The sequence below is a fragment of the Panthera uncia genome, chromosome D4 (assembly GCF_023721935.1).
Source record: "Panthera uncia isolate 11264 chromosome D4, Puncia_PCG_1.0, whole genome shotgun sequence".
In the NCBI taxonomy this organism is placed as follows: domain Eukaryota; kingdom Metazoa; phylum Chordata; class Mammalia; order Carnivora; family Felidae; genus Panthera; species Panthera uncia.
In genome coordinates this window covers 74114717-74136410 of record NC_064807.1, presented here as the reverse complement: position 1 = coordinate 74136410, position 21694 = coordinate 74114717, and the positions used below count along the sequence as shown (strand labels likewise).

General features: G+C 42.9%; 1 protein-coding gene and 1 pseudogene across 1 annotated transcript in view; one reads left to right on the top strand and one right to left on the bottom strand.

Annotated features, from left to right (window-relative positions):
- The window catches only part of LOC125920717 (astrotactin-2), a 243710-nt gene that overhangs the window by 71231 nt on the left and 150785 nt on the right, over nt 1-21694 (top strand). The window contains exons 5-6 of the mRNA XM_049627838.1: nt 18907-19040; nt 20513-20661. Coding sequence (XP_049483795.1) covers nt 18907-19040; nt 20513-20661 — 283 coding nt within the window. The remainder of the gene's footprint in view (nt 1-18906; nt 19041-20512; nt 20662-21694) is intronic.
- LOC125920722 (ferritin light chain-like) lies at nt 15918-16466 on the bottom strand (annotated as a pseudogene).

Below are 21694 nucleotides of genomic sequence, written 5' to 3'. Positions count from 1 at the left end.
TAATCTGTAGGTTTCTTCCTTTATCTAACTCTCTTTTTATTCCTTGTGATATTTTTCAAGAACTGCATCATTTGTCCAGTAGAGCTCTCCACAGCCTGGATTTTGCTCATTGCATCCTCATGGTATCACTTAACATGTTCCTCTGCCGCTGCATTTCCTGTAACTTGGTAGTTAGGTCTAGAAGGTTGACCAGGTTTGACTTTTTTGGCATTCTACCACAACCAGTATTGATACACCTGTACCCCAAGGATCTAATAGAATAACCTGAGCTTTCTAATCTAGGATTTATGAGTTTGTTTTTGATGTACATCAAATCTGTCATCAAGTCCTGGCTGTTCCTTTTCTCTGTGTGACTTTTGGCCAGGAATTCTGAGCCTTAGTTCCCTCAGATGTGATGTGGGTTTAATAATAATAATACCTAATTTCTGAGGTTATTCTGTTAAATGAGATGGGCATTTAACGCACTTAGTCTTGTGCCTGGTATGTAGTAAGCTTAGTCTTGTGCTGAGTAAAGATAAGCTCTTACTTATGTTTCCTCCCTTTCTGTTCTTCCTCTTGCTTTTCCTTCTCCTTTTCCACATTTCATTCTTTTATTTTATGATCAAAACAATGCCTATGAGAAATAAAGAGCAGACAGACTCAGAACTGGAAGGGGTCCAGGCATGTAGACGTATCCTAGTCTATTGCTTGAATCTTTTCTACTATACCCTGCAAGAGTCTGTATTTGAATATTCCAAGTGAAGCTTGCCCAGTGACCCCTAAACAGCTTGTTCTCTCACTACTAGAATGTCCCTTTTATTGAGTCAAAATATTTTCCTATCCTGGTCTCTAGTTCCATTCATCAACACTATACTGAAATAGACTTACCTACTGACTTATTAGACAGAACATATACTTTGGAATCAGAGAGATAAAGGTTCAAATATCACCTTCACTACAAGATTACTTTGTGTATTTGGGCACATTACTGAAGGTTTTATGTCTACTTTATAGAATCGTTTCTAACTACAGTAGCTAAAATAATAGATTATTAATTGAAAATAATCCAGGTAGGGTGCTTAGGAGCAATGTTTGGCACATAGAAGTAGCTCAATAAAAATATGTCCTCTCCTGGTTCTAAGTGACAGTCGTTCAGGAATTTGAAGATATTTTAAGGCTTGATTCTTATAAACATCCAGTTCCTTTTATAACTTTTCATCAAATGGGTCTGTGCTTCACTCCGACTCAGTTTTATCCCAGCCATCTTAATTGTTAACCTCTGTAAGAACTTCAGCATGTGTATATCTTTCTTAATGATGTATGGTTTATGTAGAAGTGAGAACACACAGAGACTGCTTCACTTGCCTACAGAATTAAAGGTAGAATTCAAGTCTCTTGCTTCCAGACTTTTGGATTTGTCCTGGGTCACAATAGCTTTTATCTTTAGTGTCATGTATATACTAAGCATTCAAAGCATAACTTTTGAGTGGCTAAAGTCAACCAAAGCTCAGAAGGAGAAATCAGCCAGGAGTTATAGAACCAGGATTTAAACACATTTATCTGGTTCTATTGCCTGTAGTCTCAAATATGTAAGCTACAGAAACTGCCTCATCATTGGCTCCTTCCTCTACACTTTGACACAAGCAAGCCTATTGTATCATCAAATAGCTGTTCTTGGATTCTACAGTCTCTCCTGTCACTATCTTTTTCTTCACTTTTCCTTAATGGTGAAACTTCTGCTTCATTTCTCAACTCTGTCACTTCTCAGCTTCTTGGAAGTGATTCCACCACCTAATTGAAGTTCTTGTCTCAAAACTCAACAAAGGCGGCCTCCTCCTCCTCCTCCTCCTCCTCCTCCTCCTCATTTCCCTCTATTGAGGTGTAATTGATGTATAATATTATATTGTTTCAGGTGCACAGTATTTTTGCACATTGCAAAATGATCACCGCATGAGTTTAGTTAATAGTTAGCATCCATCATCACATAGTTACAAGTTTTTTCATGTGATGGGAACGTTTAAGATCTATTCTCCTAGCATCTTTCAGATATACAATTCAGTATTATTAACTATAGTCACAAACCTGTACATGACATCCCCATAACCTATTTATTTTTTAATTTGCAAGTGTGTAAATTATAAACTTTTTAACCTCTCTAACCCATTTTCCCCACCCCTATGCCCCACCTCTGAGCAACCACTAATCTATTCTCTTTATCTATGAATTTTTTTTTTTTTAGATTCCACATGTAAGTGAGATCATACGGTATTTGTCTTTCTCTGTTTGACTTATTTCACTTAGCATAATGTGTTCAAGGTCCATCCATGTTCATCTGACAAGATTTTATTTTTTATGGCTAAATAATATTTGTGTGTGTACACACACACACACACATACACACACTACATTTTCTTTATCCATTCATCCATCAGTGGACACTTAAGTTGTTTCCATATCTTGCTATTATGAATAATGTTGCAATGAAGATTGGGGTGCATGTATCTTTTTGAGTTAGTGTTTTCATTTTCTTTGGGTAAATGCCCAGAGGGATTGCCTGGTCATGTGGTAATTCTTTTTTTTTTTTTTTTTTTTTTTTTTTTAGTTTTTGAGGAACTGATATACTGTTTTCCATAGTCACTTCACCAATTTACATTCCCACTAACAATGCACAAGAGTTCCCTTTTTTCCACATCCTCACCAATACTTGTTGGTGTTACCTTATCTTTTTCACATCTTATATCAAAATATCTTTTTGATAATAGCCATTCTAATAGGTATGAAGTGATTCAACAAATACCTTTTGTTAACTCAATCCAAAGCCCTGTTCTCAATCCTTTTTAGAAGCATGGATCCACTCTTAAAAGAGTTTGGGCTTGACTCCTTCAACTTTGGCTTGCCCAAGCTGAATCTTTACCAGAAGTTATCACTTTCTCTTAAAAAATACAGGGAATACCAGCAAATGGTAGTGTAAGTGGCTGCTTTGGGATTGAGAAGTACACATTAGTGAGGCTCTTCCATCCCTTCGTATTGCTTCTTTCCTATTTGTTTGTCAAATTTTCAGATATTTATTTTGAAGGAACCTGGAGAAAGTATAAATATAGATATATACCTATAGGTAGATACATGTGTGTGTGTGCGCATATATATACATAAATATTTATGCATATTTTATATCAAGGAGGGTATTTCTTATATTCAAAGTAAACAGACTTATCAATGAGATTTTGAGGTGTTAGGCATTTTAGTGAAGTGTCATTGAGAAGGTCTGAATTTTGGAGTCACCCAGATCTAGATTTGAATTTCAGAGTTTATGCTTACCTGTTGGATAGCATTGTACAGATAACTTATCCTACTTGAGCTCCATTGTCTTATCTTAAGACTTGCTTTCTAGGATTGTTCTGGATATTATATATGATGATAGATGTAAAGAAAAGAAGGTTCAAGTATCAGATAGACCTAGGCTTAAATTCTTATTTTGCCACATACGATGGAGATACAACTTCTATTACTCAGAATCTCTATGAAGATAACATGGGGATGATGTAGCTCATTGAATTATTGTTGGCTTAGGTAGGATTATTTATATAAAGCCCTTAGAAATTCTTAGTATGATTAAAAATTTGATCAGTGTTAGTTGCACCTTCTTTCCTCTTCATCTTCAACTTCACTCCCTTTTTTTTTTCTTCCTTGTCTCTTCTGCTTCTGTTCTTGCTGCTGATTAAACATTCAGCATAGAGTAGGTGCACACTAAATCGTAATTGTCTTAGCCTCAGGCATCCATTGATTAAAAAACTCGAAGGGTGGTCAGGTCACAGAAACCAGGAAAGTCATACCTCCCCAAAGGCAAAGACACTAAGATTACCTTTTAGTGTCTTTTTGGAAGCTGGTTCTAGTGATTTACTTTTCCCCACTGAAAAAATATTAAAAAGAGTAAAAATTACTCTGAGCATAGATGTGCCTAGAATAATTTTTATCTGTAAATAATTGTAAACAACTTTATTATGTTCATAATAAATAATAATAATTCATAAAAAATAATAATTCATAATAATTATGTTTCTTCCATGTGGAGAACATCCAAGTCCAGGGCTTTGTCAATATTCACTTAGTTGTTAAATGTATGGATATGCATAGACACATGCATGGGTCTGACATTATGCTAGATACTTTACAAATGATCCTTAAACATTCCTTACTGTTGTAGGCATTAACGTATCCCCATTTCACACACGTGGAAATGAAACATAGAGAGTTGAAGTCACTTCTGTCAATTTGCTTAGTGATAACACTAAACTTTGAACCCAGGGGTTTGGTTCCAAAGACCATACTCTTGACTTCCATATCTTGCTTTCCCTCCAGCATGTATAATAACCTTTGTTGGTTTAAGGGATCTAGACTTCAGAGTCCCAACGTGCCTTGATGGAAATGTAACTATAATGCATGTGGTAGAAATTTCCGTTTTCATAACCTCTCCAGCTAAATTTCTAAGCCTCCCTTTCAAAGGCAAAGATAAGCTTAGTTTGAGTCTAGACTAAACTGTCCCCTCCTGTCCTCTGACCTTTCTTTCCCTGCCCCCACCCACAGGCCCAACCATGGAAGCCTCATCAGCTGGAGAGACTGCCTCCCTCAGATGCCTCCTAAGGGAAAATGGGCGTACTGGAAAAATGAGGTCACCAGTGGCCACAGAAAGGAAATTCTGCAGTCCTTTACTCAGAAACTCACCATTAACTTAAGCTAGCATTTAGCGACATAAACTCCACAATCTTGGACAAATCTTCCACTTGAAACCTTCCCATCCGCCTCTCATCTCCAGATGTTCTCACCACAGGGGAGAGGAGTTACTATCTGTCAAAGGACAGCAGGCCTTAGAAGACAGGTCTTGTCTATTGGGTGGGGCTGGGAGCCTTGGCTAAAAGCTTCCCTTAGGAAAAGTATGAGTTCCATCCAGGTTTTCCCTTCTAGGACTGAGCGGGCCAGGAGCAACGCCTTGTAGGAGACAGGCTGAGAGGAGGATCTGTTCTCTGAAGAACTTGGATTTGTGCGAGACTAAGAAGCCCTTGGCAGTTCAAGGTCACAGGGCAAGATGCCTTGGGAAGATGACTCATGATTAGATGGATGAGGCTACTGATATGGCTGCATCTTCTCCCTGGAGTTATAACTGATGTTTCCTGTTGCTCATAATTGGTCTGCTATTCATCACTTTCACAACTGCTATCAGCTCGGTGACAGGCAGGACAAATGGTCTGGAGATAGTTTGGAGCAATGTAAGCACAATCTATCGCCCTGGTGTTGGAGAAGGTCTACTAAGATCACGTAGGTTAGACATCCAAAGAGCTTCTAGTCTTCTGTTCCTCAGAGTTTGCCACTCATTCATGCGTCACTTATTCATGTGACAAACATGTATGGAGTACCTGCTGTGGGCCAGGCCTTGTACAAGAAGCTTCGGGTAAAATTAGCCAAGGAAGATTTCAGTGGAGAAGACAGGCACACCGATGAATAAGTCAGTAAAATATTGTAGCTCACTAGCAGATACGTTGTCCAAGGTGCAGTGGGAGCTGGGAAACCAGAAAGGGGTTTCTGGAGAAGATTGCAGTTGTCGATAAGTCTTAAAGAATGAGGGTGATGTGACCAAAGGTAGAGTGGAAGAAAAGCATTCTAAGCTGAGAAGAGTTTGTTGCTTGTCTGGTTTGTGACAGGTGGTTTAGTGTCGCTGGTACGTAGGACTGGGGTACACTCGGTGGTGGGGCATGAGGCTAGAAAGATTGCCATCTCTGTAGGAAGGGCCTTGTGTGCCAGGCCAAGAACAGAATATTTATACTTGCCTTGGTCAAAGCCCTTCTGTTGGTAGGAAGTAGAAACCCACTGAAACATCTGAGGGAAAAAAAAATTGGAGAAATTATTATAATGATATAGTGACTTCTCATGGACAGAGAACACAGCAGAGCCCCAGCATCTAGGAAACCACTCTCAGAAGTAACTCCAAAACCTTCCGTCTCTGCTTCTCTCTCTGTCTGTCTCTCCCTCTCTCTCTAACTCCCTTTCTTATATTTTCTGGTGTCTGTGAAAGTAGCTCAGCCTGCCAAGACCCCAGAACCAAGTCTAGCTTTGTATCTCATGCCAGTTCAAGCACTCACAGACCAATGACCCTTTGGATCTAAATTCCTAGCAAAAATATCTAATCAGTCCAATTTAGGCCAAATAATGAATTTTGCTCCCACCACCCTTGGCTAAAGCAACAAGGTTATTTAGTTCAAACATGACTGCCAAACTGTTCTTTGTATCTGATACCTGAAAGGTAACTATTAAAATAAAATCCTGTAGGTAGGTTTTTATTCTCAAACCAGAGTACCTTAATCCAGGAGGGATACACTATGATATGCAAAGATATCTCCAAAGCCACAGGATAAAGAGAGACGAGATTCTTGAACAAATAGTATACAAGAATCACCTGTGAGTATATTAAATCAGATTCTGCAGCACCTCACTCAGGATTCTGGTTCAGTGCTGCTGAGTTTGACCTGGGAATCTGAAGTTCTAATAAGTGCTTCCAGTCATTAATGAGGGAAGAGCCCCAAATATCACCCTATGAGAAACATTTTGAGGGGAAAAAATGGCATTGTTTTAATATGAAAACCAACTCAAGTCTATTGTAGAGTAGAATTTGCAATTTGCATAAATATTTAGGAAAGAGACTTCAAAGTAATTTTGTCCTGGTCCTTTCTGATATTTGGGATTCTTTGTGTGAAAAGATAAAACAAACCACAAACAAACAAACAAACCACCACCACAACAAAAAACCCTTCCATATTTTACTGGAGGATGTAGAAAGTTTTTAAAAATTGAGAGCTTTGGCTCTTAGATCTCCTGTGCTGGTCTTAGAAATAAAGTTAGCATGTGGTAGGAGCATGGAAAAGGTTAAGAAACAGAGAATTATCCTAAGGCCCTAGGCAGAAGAGAAATCTTCTAAGCTAAGGCAAACCAGGGGCGAAGGGATAAGAGATACAAGATTAGAGCTCTTAGCATTAGCTCATTTATGATAAACCATTTGATTAATCAACTACTGAGCCCCTCTACTCTATATCAGGTGCTAGGGATTAAATAATAAAGCAGACAGGAGAGTTCCGACCTCAGTTTGTACACAGTCTATTAGGAGAGACAGATGAACAATGAAACAGACAAGAAAATATAACACAGTAGAATAAGTTTTATGACAGGGGAAGGTGGGAGAAGATGTATTACAAAGGAAGGGGTCTATTCCAGCTTTAGGGGGTTGGAGAACGTTCCCTGAAAGAGCTCATTCCCAAACAGAATTGATAGATCACTCGGTGGGGGAAATTATGGGATGGGGGAAGAGTTCCTAGAGAGGAAATAGCGTGTGAATGGCCAGAGGTGAGAAAGCATGGCTGGAGAATAGAGTCAGAAAAGAGTGGTGGCAAGAGGTGATGCTGGAAGGAGCAGAGATTCAGAGGGCCCGACATCAGCACAGAGGCATCCAGATGACTCCGAGCCACCTAGTGGGATGTGGCAGGCTCTGTGGCCAGAGAGGCCAATCATGGAGGGCTCAGGTCATCAGAGTGGCCTGTGCTTAGTCTGCAAGCATCTGAATTGGATGCCTGGGGAAGATTCAACAGGAGTTTAAGCAGTATCAGTGTGAGTCACAGGTCCTTCTAGCGCTCATGGTGTTGCTGGAAGGTTAGGGCCTCTGAAATAAGAATATTCAACACCCTTATTTTATAGACGAGACAACTGAGTCCCAGAGAGGGAGACTGACTTGGCCAAAGTTGCACAGTTGCTGACAGAGCTGGGATGAGCTGTCTTTCCTGAGAAGCTCTTGGCAGAGAGCTTTGTATCCAGCCTAGAATCGAGGTTAGCACAATATGGAGAAGACTCTGGCAAGTACCAGATACCAAGATGCCATGTTGGGGGGGGGGGGGAACGTTCTGTAGACAGTGATGTTTGGGAAATGCTGCATCTTATGCATTACCTTCTTAGGGTTTCCCACTGACCACTAGCATATAAATGGCTCTGAAAAGTTCCATGTAGAGCAATCTTATCTTTTTAAATCCAGTCTTTTCCAAGTGTACTTGACCACAGAGACAACCTCTCCAACCACTCTCAATTTTTTTTTTTAACTTAAAATCAGCATCCCATTGAACTCATGTTCCTGGAAACACACTTTGGAGCGTTGTTCTTGCCAGTAAGGACTTAGGACTGAACAAAACAAGGTTAACCAGTCACCCTGGCTCACCCTGAGAATATGCCACGCCCCTCAAACCTCACCTGTTTTCAGTATTTAGGAAAAATGATTGGAGCAGAGAAGAAGTATTCAGTCCAGGGAATCAGCTTGGTGTTTGAATCCTAACTCTGAATTATCCTAGATTTGTGACATTGTTCAAGTCGTTTGTTCATGCTGAGCCAAACTTTAAGTTTCAACTTTTTCAAAGATTTAGTACAACCCGGTATACTGGCTTATTTCAGGATTAAATTAGCTGGAAGTGGTGATGTATTTAGGAATGGGAGGAGCTTGAGATTTAATTTTGCTCTGCCAAACATTGTCTATGTAACATAGGAAAGGAACCCAGAGTCCCTGGGGCTTTGGTCTCATCCTCTGTGTAATGAGAGTGATAGAAATACCCAAATCATGGCATTCCTGTGCAAATAAAATGCTTCTCTTCCTGGAAAACAATGAGCACTGTGTCTGGCATATAGTTGTGCTCAAATCCGTTCACTGTTATTTTTAATGCGTTGAAACCTGGCACTCCGTCCTCTACCTGAGATGGATGGGAACTGAAGTATGGGGTGCACTGACAAGAAAAATAGCTCCTTGCCTGAGGATCATATAACCTTACCATCTTGTCTCTGTACATCTTGAGAAACAGACAGCTGACAGTGCCCCATGCTGGAGCATCTCAGTGGGTTGTATATTTATTTCTCTAATATTTTTTCATTAGCAGAAGTAAGTGTGGCAAGAAGGGGGGCTTGGCTGGCTTTAAATGTCTTCCCCCTGTCACCCAGATTAACAAGCTGTTCTGTTGGGCTCTCATCATTCAGGGGAGAATGGCTTGAAAAGCGAAGTTTATCCTGACAGGGGAAATTAGGTGTCATTTCTGTGATTTATAGAGCCATAGATTGAGCGGCACTATTTCTCATATAGGAAATGGGTCCTTGCCGGTTAGTATTCCTCCACTGTGTGGCCTTGTGAATAGAGGGGTCTGACTCAGAAGCTGAAAATGAGGAGCGGGACAAGGGAAGTCAGGGGGCAAAGCTTGGGTTTGGAGTTGGAGACTCTCTGCTCGATTGTGTTCTATCTGGGGAACGCTGGGCTGCTGTCTTCTCTTCTCTGGTCCTACACTTGCTCGTCTAGAAGGATTACTGCAGACGATGAGAGCTGTAGCATGCACAAGGTATTGAGAGGCATAGGAGAGCTGACAGATAGATGCCTTAGCACCAGGACAGAGTAAGGATGTGCTTAACAGGTGTCTCTTCCCTTCATGATACCCCTCCCTGTATTCAGAAACCATCCATGGTGTGTTCATCGCCCGTGTGACCTCTTCCACAGAAAGCATGTTAGCTATCGGGGGGGTGAAGTATAGACTTTATTTTCTTTTGATCAGTGTTAGGTTCCCAGCAAAACTGGGCATAAAGTACAAAGAGTTCCTATATACCCCCTGCCCCCCCACAACACAGAGTCTCCCCCATACCACATCATAATCCCTCAGCACCATGGTTACAACTGATGAACCTGTACTGACACGTCTTTGTTACCCAAAGTCCATGGTTTACGTGAGGGTTTGCTCTTGGTGTGCATTCCGAGTTCTGACAGATGTATAATGACACGCATCCACCATGATAGTATCATACGGAACAGTTGAAATGCCCAAAAATCCTGTGTGCTCCTTCTGTCCATTCGTCCCCTCCCCCCAGCCCCTGCCAATCACTGATCCTTTTACTGTCTCCATAGTTCTGTCTTCTGGAAGGAACTTTTAAAGGATCTCAGACAGTACATCTAAGATAGGAAGTTTTAAAGGGGATGGGAAAACTGTGGGCAGTTATGAGGAAAAGTGAAATCCCGGACACAAATCAGGACACATTATCAGAACCAGCAATACTGTGCAGTATGTACATAAGTTGAAGAAATTACGAGTGACAATAAGGCCCAGAGAGGGTAAATGACTTACTGAGGCCACATAGCAAGTTAGTCGGAAAAGGTTAGAGTCCCTGGGATTCTCCTGTCGCTTGGCTTTTTTCATGCTCTATCTCCTCCTCCTGTGGAATTTTATTCACTCCTGTGGCTGCTATTACATTGAACTGTGTGACATTACTGACATTTGACTTACAGAAATGGAAATTACAGATGGCATTTTCATTAGTCTATTCATATGGATACAGTGAAGACCTCAATATCTACTAAAGGTGGAGGGAATCAGGGGTGAAAATCATATTTAAAAACATGGATTGTCTCCATCAGAGTGTGTATTTGGAGGCTTTATATTTCAGAGCGCAAGCTCTAGAGCCAGATTTCCTGGGTTCAAATCCCGACTGTGTCACCGACCAGCCCCACGACCCTGGGTACAAATGTAAAATGGAACATAATAATTCTACCTACCTCACAGATTGTTGGGAAAATTAAATGAGGCGATATATCTAAAGTACTTAGAGTTTTTGTGAGGAGTAACACATGGAAAGTGTAAAAGTGCTTGGCTACTCTAGTCGGTGAGAATATTGCTCATGATGGTCATGGCTGACAGAATGGATTACAGGATCAAATGACCTGAGTTCAAGTTCTCGTTCTACCACTTTTTAACTGGTGACTTTGAATAGACTATTGAACCCTCTGAACCTCAGTTTCTTCACCTGTAAAATGGGGACAGTAACAACAGAATCTGCCTTCTAAGGCAACAAGATTAAGTGAGATCATGTGTATCAAAGTGCTTAGTACACTCTCAGCAAGTGTTGTTACTATGTTTCCTGTCTAGCAGCATAGCCGATGAGTGGCTTGAACCAGGTCCAAAGGTAGGCAGCCTCATGTAATGACTGTTACTGAGATGAGAAACTTGGTTTGTTTTCTGCCAGATTCTTGTGGTGTAAACTTGGACAAGTCTCTTCCCCTCTTTGGGCCTCTTAGTCTGCAGAATTGTGAAGATCAGCATCACCTTTCAGGAGTCTTCTAGATTTGACATACCAGGGATCTGTGGCATTGAGTATGTGCATATGCGTGTCAGAGCCCTCTAGTCTAAGGTTTGTACTTCCCTTTGCTTGGCTGTCCCCTAGTTGCTACCTCCTCTAAGCAATCTTTCACCATTGTCAGAGGTAAATTACCTGCTGCCCCCGTTGTTTATTGCCATGTAATCCCAGAAATTGTTGACTTAAACCAACGGTGATCATTTTATTAGTCTTTCTAATGGTTCTGGGGGTTGACTGGGCTGACCTCAGTAGTTCTTACTTGGCTCTCTCATGTGGGTGCAGTCAGCTGGTGGCTGTGGCTGGAGGTATCTCAAAGATGTCCACGCTCACATATCCAGCAGATGACCCCGGCTGTTGGCTGTGGCCTCAGTTAGGTCCATTGGCTGGCAAACCTCCATGTGGCCTCTCCATGTGGTCTGGGCTTCCTCACAGCATGGTGGTTGGGCCCCAAGAGTGAATATCCCAAGAGACATAATGTGGAAGCTGCCAGTTTCTCAAGACTTGGGGACAGAAATGGAAGCAGTAATGATTCTTTTGGCTGCAGTTACAGAGTCCAGACCCAAGGGGGGAGAACCTAGATTGCATGTCACGTTGAAGGAAACATCAGCGATATCTAGGGGCATGTTTTAAAGTCACTATCCCTGCCTTCCTGCTCTGTTGCAGAATAAGAAAATTTCAGTCCCCAGACATTATTCACTTCTGTCCCCAAACGTATTCTCACACAGGCTGCTGAATTCTGCAGTCATTGATTGATAACAAGATGACCAGCAAATCTCCTCAAGATCAGGGCACACCAACAGTGTTTTATTCTATTCCCAAAGAATGGGGGCTCTGGTCCCTGGTCTCCAACTCCTCTATCTGCTGGGAAAATGAGTGATTGGCACCTCCTGCAGCCACTGCTAGTGGGTGTGCTGATGACTGGATGGCAAATGGCCCGGGTAGGTTCTATCCCAGAGGTCCAGGCTGAGCTGGAAACCATGATTTCTGCCTCTGCACAAGCGCTCCTATGATGTCCTCTTCAATTCTTTCTGTGTTCATCAATCCTAGTCCCTCCTGACCAATCAAACGTGTGGTCCACAGGGGCTCAGGAATTAGTCTCCCTACAAAGCTAGGATGTCAGCCATTCCCATTGCTCCTCCTCCCTCTTTCTCTAGGGACCTAGGAGCTTCTTATTTTAGACCCAAGCACTCCTCTGGCAAAAAGCTATCAACCTACTCTCCTCCAAGCAGTGATTCCAGATGTCTCCAGAAGAGATTCTCTCTCCTTCCATCCCCCACCCCAGTGCACTTTCAATGGCTTCATGGAGAGTCAGTCTTTTTATGGTGACCAATTGCATTTCTGTCATCTCTTTTGCTAGAAAAGAAAAATAACAGCAAGTATATAAGCTTAATACCTGGCAGAGCATCCTAGTATGTATCTGTGGAATTTAACGCCCATTTTGGGGACACTACTATGTGTTGCTCTTTTGCTTAGAGCCAGGGACACAGTGATTAATCAAATATATTATCTTGGGCTGGAGGAGTTCACAGTATAATAAGTAAGAAGTACACATAAGTAAGCAAACTGCAAGGAAATGGGAAATGGGAAAAAATTGAGAGGAGGTATAGGGACAAAATTCCTCAAGTATGGCAGGGTCCTGGTGGACAAAAGGTTTCCTGGAATTCAGCAAGGAGAAAAAAGTGGGGAAAGGGCAATACAGAACAAAGGCACAGCATAAGAGAAGGCTTGGCATGTGCCAGATCATAAAGTGGGTGCAGTGGGGAGGAGCAGGGAGAGGAGCCACAGGCTGAACAACAAAGGATTTTGAATGTCAGGTTAAGAAGCAGAGACTTTAACCAGAAGGAGGTGGGATTTTGAAGGAATCTGGGCAAGAGAGTGTACTAAGCAGGAATGTTTTAGAAAGCTGGGAGAGGAGGTGCTGAAAAGGTGACCTTGGAGCTCGAAGGTCAGTCCAGAGGCTATGACAGTTGCCTAGAGAAAATGATTGGACAGCCACAAGACCAATCTTAATAGCACCATGGAGATAACAAAATCCATTAAGCTTTGAGTGAGGACTTCAGGGCATCTTTTTGGTCAGAAAAATCATCTCAGAATCATCTCAAAATCAGAAACAACAAACTTGGTGTCAGCCTCTGAGTCTGATTTTTAGTGTAAAAAATACAGTCATTGTAAGTATAGAGTATGGAATTTAATTCACGGGCTCAGTGACATTCTATATGGATGGTCCCAAGTATCTTAATCAAATACAGAGTACTAAAGTTAGGATTCCTAAGACATTGTCAACATTTTAAGGCTGGAGGAGTCCCTTCCTTGGTATCCCTACAGCCTTCTATGTGTACTCCTTCATAGCATTTGAACCATATTCATTGCGATTGTTTGTGTCTTCAGCATTACACTATGAGTCCTTTGAAGTTAGCTACTGTGTCGTGTTCACCTCATTTCTTAGCATCCAGACAGCAGATGGTATGGAGTAGGAAGTTCAGTGAATGTTTACTGAACTTAACTAAACCTTCAAAAATATATCTTTTGCATCCTCATTTTACAGATGGAGAAATTAAGGCTTAAAGAGAGGAATAACTCAATAATTTGAACGAGGCAAGTTCAAATAGGAAAGTAACCATCGAGTCAGAAATAAATCTTAGTTTATTTTGATTGCTTAACATTTTTGTGGCTGTTTACTCCTCCTGCCCCTTTTGGTTTGCTAGCTAATTAGCCAGAAGTTGGAAGCATTTCTTTGTTATGAAAACGAATGATCATGCAAATGTAGTCCTTACCCTTGTTTAAGTACAGGATTTGTTTCTTCGGTCCCTGCACTGACTCAAAAGCCAGGAGTCAACAATGCCTCCAGTGTAAGGTTTCATTTTCCTCTGAGAACACACAAACACACACACACACACACACACACACACACACCCATGCACAGGCATGCAAACAGAACATAAGCACGTGATTCAAACAGAGCAGCTGAGAAGGATGTTTTGGATGAAATCTTGGCATTTATTGTTGCTGTGTGACCTGGGGAAGTCCAGGATGCCAGGATTCTCTTCCATGCTCCTTTGTGAATGGGGATAGGACCTCTATCTCAAAGGGTAATTTTACGATTAAATGGAGGAATAGAATCATTTCATCACAGAGTTGCTCTCTCATCGTGGACCAGCCAGCTAGCCTTTCTGAGCCACTGTATCTGATCTGTCAAATGGATTAGATTAGATGATTTACAGAATCCCTTGAAGCTGGAACGTTCTATGATTCTCCTCCCCTGGGATCTAATTGGATTCGGGATGGGATGTTGCAAGGGCTGGAGACAAGGAAAGAGTGATGCTGCCCTGATGCCTTGCTGGTTTCTGCTGCCTAGCCAGGGCTCCCTCTTTGATATAGGCCTTTTATCAGGGTATGTTTGTGCTCTCTCCAGGGTTTGCCTGGCCATTGCACCAGTCCCCATTCTGTTCCTCATGGTTTGGGAAAGAGCCAGTAGATGAGGAGACTCGCAGGCAGGATTTCTTCCCAAGAGCAGCTTGGATGGTGAAACTCACAAAGTCCAGAGAGATTTCCTGTTTTGTTTTCCACAAGCTCAAGCGACTCTTGATTACAAAACACACACTCACACAAAAACAAAAACACATACACAAACAAAACAGGATGTTCTCTCTCCTCTCATTGTTAGAGTCAAAGCAGTCTCTTACCATCTGGGTCACTTTCATCCATGGCCCCAGATTTCACCATTATGGCAGTAAGTAAGCCCTTAGTGCTGGCTGGCGATGTTACAGAATCTTATGCCCAGAGCCATTTTGCACGTTAATTGTAGTAAAGGGGAACCTGCAAATGGAGGAAGAAGGTCCGTCAGTCAGCATGACCTCATGTGATCCCATTGCTTTCTGTCCTCAAGAGACCCCGACCCCCACCCCCACCCCCACCCTGTGCTGGTAGAGCAGCAGACATTTGTTTCTAACAGGTTCTGATTTGTAGTAGGAAGAGTGCTAGGTGCATATGCAAATGTTGAGAGAAATATACTAAAAAAATATTGTTGTTCACTTGAAATTTGAATTTAACTGGGCATCCTGTATTTTTGTTTACTGACTCTGGGAACCCTTTAAGGGCAACCCTAATGCCCTTAAAGTGTATGCTGTATTACATGCTTCATGAACATTAGCTTTCACAATAATTCTTTTTTGTTTCTTTATTTAAAAAATTTTTTTAATGTTTATTTATTTTTGAGAGAGAGAGAGAGAGAGAGACAGAGTGTGAGCAGGGAAGGGGCAGAGAGAGAGAGGGAGACACAGAATCCGAAGCAGGCTCCAGGGTCTGAGCTGTCAGCACAGAGCCCGACATGGGGCTTGAACCCACAAACCATGAGATCGTGACCAGAGCCGAAGTTGGACGCTTAACCTACTGAGCGTCCCAGGTGCCCTGGTCTTCTTTGTTTCTTTAGATCATTACTCTAAATTCAGGATAAATTAGTCATTTGTTTATTCCCTAGTGGAGAATATGGGTGAAAACACACAGCAGGAGTATTGGGGCCTCCTCATCCGAGTCACTTAGAGAAATGTGGTAGAGGCTAACACAATAGCATTCTTGTTTCATTTGTTTTTTCCTCTAAAAAGCTTTATTGTTTCCTGTTGGCCTTTGGCTTGGGAAAGGGATCTGGGGTGGTTAAAAGGCTGCCTAATGGTTGCAGGGAGAGGCTCAGGCAGAATCTCCGACACCAGGGGGATGTCAGGGGAGGGTCCTCAAAGGCTGCTGGGCTCCAGTTGCTTCTAGTTGTGCTTCAGGGTCAGCCTTTCAAAGAAATACTTGCCCAGCCCAGCTAGGGGAGCAGCGAGCATGATAAGGTGCGTCAGGTGGTCACCATCTTCTTGATGAGTTTCACCTCCTCATCTAGGAAGTGGTTCTCCAGGAAGTCACAGAGATGGGGGCCTGCTTGGGCAGAACACAGGGCAGGCAGCTTCAAGAGGGCCTGGTTCAGGTTCTCCTTCAGAACCTCCATGGTGTCTAGAGTTTTTCTCCACTCATCTTGGAAAGGCTTTTGAATGCTTTGGAGGAGGGCACGTTTTGCCTTTCAAGAAGCTAGTTTTGCATCTTAAAGAAGCACTCACTGCCTTTGCAGTTCTGCTCAGCCGACTTGCAGAAGAAATGGCGCATACCCTCCCGAGCTACACTGTCAAGGTGGAAATAGAAGCCGAGAGAGAGGTAGGTGTAGGAGGCCCACAGATGCATATCAACCCTAACCCTAGTGGTTAGGGCTAACGGTGGTCAATGGCAGCCTCCACTTTGACAGAATAACTCTGAAGAATCTGGGAGCTCATGTTTGTTTGGCAATAAGGAGCTAAGCTCAGAATACAGTGTTTCCTGGTCCTGGAGACAGACAGAGGATGGCTGAGAAGATGGTTCTGAAGGTTGTGACTGGAAGAGGTTGGAGGGTGGTCAAGGCTGGAAGAAGGGGTGTCCCTGGGTCTGTTCTGGCCGGATACTATTGAAACAAGAGGCAGATCTGCAGGACAGCCACGCACGGTGTGACAATAGCATCCTTCTACTTACCTCCTTTTGTATCTGTGTGTTGGGTAGCTAAGGAGGCAGACCCCAGACCTACTTTACACAAACATGTTACACCTGAGTCTTTTGACAACGTAGGATGGAAAAAGTGACACCTGGGTAATCAGGTGTCCTTGGTTATAGGCAGTGTGACACTTTCTTAAAAACTGAGAACAGGGGCGCCTAGGTGGCTTGGTCGGTTGAGCGTCCGACTTCAGCTCAGGTCATGATCTCACAGTCCGTGAGTTCGAGCCCCACGTCGGGCTCTGTGCTGACAGCTCAGAGCCTGGAGCCTGTTTCAGATTCTGTGTCTCCCTCTCTCTCTCTGCCCCTCCCCGGTTCATGCTCTGTCTCTCTCTGTCTCAAAAATAAATGAACGTTAAAAAAAATTTAAAAAAAAAACAAACTGAGAACAAACTGAGGGTTGATGGGGGGTGGGAGATGGGTATTGAGGAGGGCACCTTTTGGGATGAGCACTGGGTGTTGTATGGAAACCAATTGGACAATAAATTTCATATATTGAAAAAAAAATAAAAAGTACAAAGAGGCTCTGTGCTGGCAGCTTGGAGCCTGGAGCCTGTTTCCGAGTCTGTGTCTCATTCACTCTCTGCCCCTCCCCCTCTCACACTCTGTCTCTCTCAAAAAAGTAAATAAAAATTTAAAAAGTACACAGAAAGTAACAAACATAAAAGAAAAAGGACATAGGGTCCGTTACCTGGCAAAGAGAAAAGAGATCAATGCTCTCTAAGTTTAAAAAAGAGCTGAATCCTCAGTGCCTTGAAACATTAGTGTAAATGGAGTGACTACAGCGTGAAGCACACCTGAACCTGAACATGAGCTTGATGATGTTTTTCAGTGTCCATTTATTTATTCAGTAAATATTGACTGGATATCGGTGCTGGGCCCTGTGAGAATACTTGTGTGAATAAGGCATGGCCCGTTCCCTTGGTGTGATCAGAATCTGTTGGATGAGACAGGCAAGGGAAGGTGACAATAGGTGTGGTCTAGCGTGTTATGGCGTCCAGAAGAGGGGAATGATTCAAGAGTTAAGAATTAGTCCCAGAATAAAGGGATATTTCCTTCCTTGGAGTACAAGGAAGGGGAGTAGGGAATATTCTAGCAGGGAGAAAAGAAATCTTTTTAAATAAAAAGACAACGAGGCACATTGCAATTCAATAGAACGTTTATCATCGTTGAGAGGAAGGGTCAGCAAACTGTGGACCTAGACCAAATTTAGCCTGCTTCCTGTCTTTGTCAATAACGTTTTTATCAGAACACAATCGTGCCCATTCATTTAAAGTATCTCTGTCGCTTGTGGGCTACAAAGGCAAAGCTAAGTTAATTGTGGCAGAGACTACCTGGCCACAAAGCCAAAACTATTTGCTATCTGGCCCTTTACAGAAGGAATTTGTTGTCTTCTAACTTAGAGCACGCTTTTCATAGGAATTTACTGCGGTGAGAATGTTAGAGGTGGCATGAGGGTGGACATTAGCATGTAAGGGAACATCACAGGAGTGGTGAACAATGAGCCCGTGGAAGCCATCAGGAGCTAGAGTAAGGAGCTTAGGCTTTATCCTGAGGGCCTTGGGGGGAGCCTCTGAAGGTTTCCACACGGGGAGGTGAGATGGACCAAACATCTGCAAGAAGTCTGGTGACTTTACTTACTGTGCTAAGCACTGAGTAGTGTGTAGAATTGTGGAATCCTTATGTGGTACACTTGAAACTAATATAACACTGTTAATTATACTTCAATTAAAAAGGGGTGGGGAGGGGCAGGGCCTGGGCCCAGACTGTTTTCATGAGATCCCAGCTCCATCACGTTACTGGCTGTGAACCTCAGACAAGTTATTTCTGTGGACCTCAGTACTCCAATGGGTAGAGTGGGAAATGACGATAATAATAATTGTGATATCGATTGCATGGGGTGGAGAAGATTACATAATTTAATTCAGGTAGAGTGCTGGGCTCCAGAGGAGGTTCTCAGCAGTTGCTGTTACCACTGTCCTGCCTCAGTGACCATTCTGGCTGCCTGGTGGAGAGAATGGCTCAGAATGGGAGAACCTGGTGGCAGAGTGTTAGGTCTTTGGGAAAGACATGGTGTCCTGTGCCTAGGTGGGTTGCTCTGAAGCTTGGGTCAACTCTGGTCCCTGGGATCTTCACTCTCAATCTCTCCACCATGATCATCATCATCTCTTCTGCCCTTCTTTATTCCAGGCCTTCAAGAGCGCACTGATGAGTTCCTACTGGTGCTCTGGAAAAGGGGATGTGATCGATGACTGGTGCAGATGTGACCTCAGCGCCTTTGATGCCAGTGGGCTCCCCAACTGCAGCCCCCTCCCACAGCCAGTGTACGTATGTGTGCATGGTCCCTCTTCCTCTGGCCACCCCTTTTATGGACTCACAGTCCTGTCCCCGAGTGCATCACCAGATCCCTGAAGTCTCTGTGACCTGCCTCCTCCTTTGAGAAAGCAGAGTATTTGGGGAGAATAGAAACCAGATTTTTTAAATGATCCCCTCCATTTATCTCCGCGCTCATCTGTTTAGGAGACGTTTACTGGGCACTGACAGCTGCTTAATCAGTTCCTGTGTTGGTCACTGGGGCTACTGAGGTAAGGAGGGTGTAGAATGTTGTCTAAGAAATGTCATTTAATTCATTCATTCAACAAATAATTTTTGAACACCTGCTGTGTGTCAGGCACTGGGGAATTCATCAGTGAACAAGACAGTCTGTGCACTTAGGGAGCTGACCCTTTAGTGAGGGGATAGATATCAAAGCAAAAACAGGAAAGTATGATACAGTTCAAAAAGGTAATAAATATATGAAAGAAAGACAAAGAGGTGCTAGGAGAGAATAATGTGGTTGGTGCATTAGTTGGAGGGGAGGGAGGGAAGCCTCTCTGAAAAGACCTGAATCAGAGTAGTTTTCCAGGCAACAAATGGCACCATCGTGGTTCAAGCAAAAGGAGGAACACATGTGAAAGCCCCAATGTGGGAAATTCAGCATTCAGGGAAGTAAGAGATCATCTCAACTGATGTAGTGTGATTAAGACAGTGCTGTGAGGAGCATAGGAGAGAGGAGCAAGAGCCAATATGGGGGAACCAGAGGTCCATAACATCCCTTTGTGTGTGTTGGGTAGATTACACCATAAGATAGTTCTTGAAGAGGTAGTGTAATGGAAATAGAGAAGGAATCTGGGCTGGGCACAAGGAAATTACCATCACAGTTCTGTGCCCAACATGCTGTGTGAGTTTTCACAAATAGTTTTTCTTTTCCTTGCTTCCCTACCTGTGAAATGAGGTGATTGAACTTCCCATCCTCTAAGGACTTTTCCAGTTCTGACCTTCAATCGTTGTGCTGTGTCGTAACTTATAAAAGGATTCTCTGGGACTCCTGCCCTCTCTGAGGGAGTGTTGATTTAAAGATGTTATAGATCTGACTGATCTGTTGGGGGATTGGAGAGAATGGCAGGAAGGTTGAGGCTACTGTATCTGAAGGCACTGTGAATTTAATTAGCAATGAAGCATCATTGATAATATGGTTTAGATACATGGAAAAATCAATTTTCTGTGAGCATATATCATATGCTTGGGTTAATTTACTGGATCCCACACTGATCCTGAAATGTAGCTATTCATAACCCTGTTTTATGGATAAGGAAATGGAGACTGAAAGAGGTATAATGAATTGCCAGAGTCCATACAAAGGCTTGTTGGTGGGTTGAAACAGGATTTGAGCCTAGGGTGAATCCTGTGCACAAGCTTTTGGAGCCCAGACAATGCTGACTGGGAAATGACTAACCTTCCCCATCACCCTTTCTAGGCTTCGTCTGTCCCCAACAGTAGAGCCCTCCAGCACAGTGGTCTCCTTGGAGTGGGTGGATGTTCAACCAGCTATTGGGACCAAGGTCTCTGACTATATTCTGCAGCACAAGAAGGTGGATGAATACACGGATACAGACCTCTATACAGGTAAGTAGGAAGCCCATGACTTCGCATTTTGTTGGGGTGGCGTGACAGAGGAGAGAAATGGATTTGGAGACTTACTGTCATCTGATGTGGGAAGGCATTTGAGATTTCATTGTTTTGTGATTGTCACCTGGTGCCCACACCTGTATGCCTTTTTATATGATTTTTCAGTGGGGAAAGATATTAAATTGTAGTTGGAAAGAATTTCTGATTCTCTGAGATGGATCGTTAAAGTCATATATCAAAGTGTTAATTTAGAAAAGGACTTAACCTTTCCTGCTTGGAAAGGCCTACAGGTCACATGTTTGAATAACAGAGTCTGTAAGTGTATAATCTCTGGGACGGAGATAAAGAAACTCAAGGAATTGCCTTTTCTAGTGAGACATACCATCTCTAGTGAGATAGCGGTCTTCAGTGGTGGGGAAGAGGGATTTGGAAATGACTCACGCATTCGGGAGGAGATGAGAAAAGGGACTCTTCAGAGTGCTACATTTGGTTGTGACTCTGAGTTGCTCTCCTTGAATTCTGAATGTCTGATAGAGCCAGGAAGCTGTGCCGTCCTGGAGATTGGCTGTGTGGGGGCGGGTTTGGCTTCAAGGCAGGCCAGGAGTCTGGGTCTGTGGTAGTCAGGCATACGCTGACTGTATCTGAAGGCACTGTCGATTTAATTAACCATGAAGCATCATTGAGAATATGGTTTAGATACATGGCAAACTAACCAATTTTCTGTGAGCGTGTATTGTATGCTTGGGTTATGCCCAGTCATCACTGGAACCAAGTGAAGCCTGGCCCACAGGGACCCCTGGAGCTGTAGGAACTGGTAGGCACCAGGATGGGTTGGAAGCTTGAGTTCGTGAGAGCCTGGTGCCGTGAAAGCTTCTGGGGCCTCAATAGCGGGTACAGGGTTCTTGGTGAAGCCACGCACACACTTCTCTCTCCTTCCACAGGGAGGATTTCTCTCTCTGAATTGGTCTGTCCCATCTTGGGGGAGGTTATGATAGTGAATCTTATCTTTCTTAACCAGCTTACTATCGCT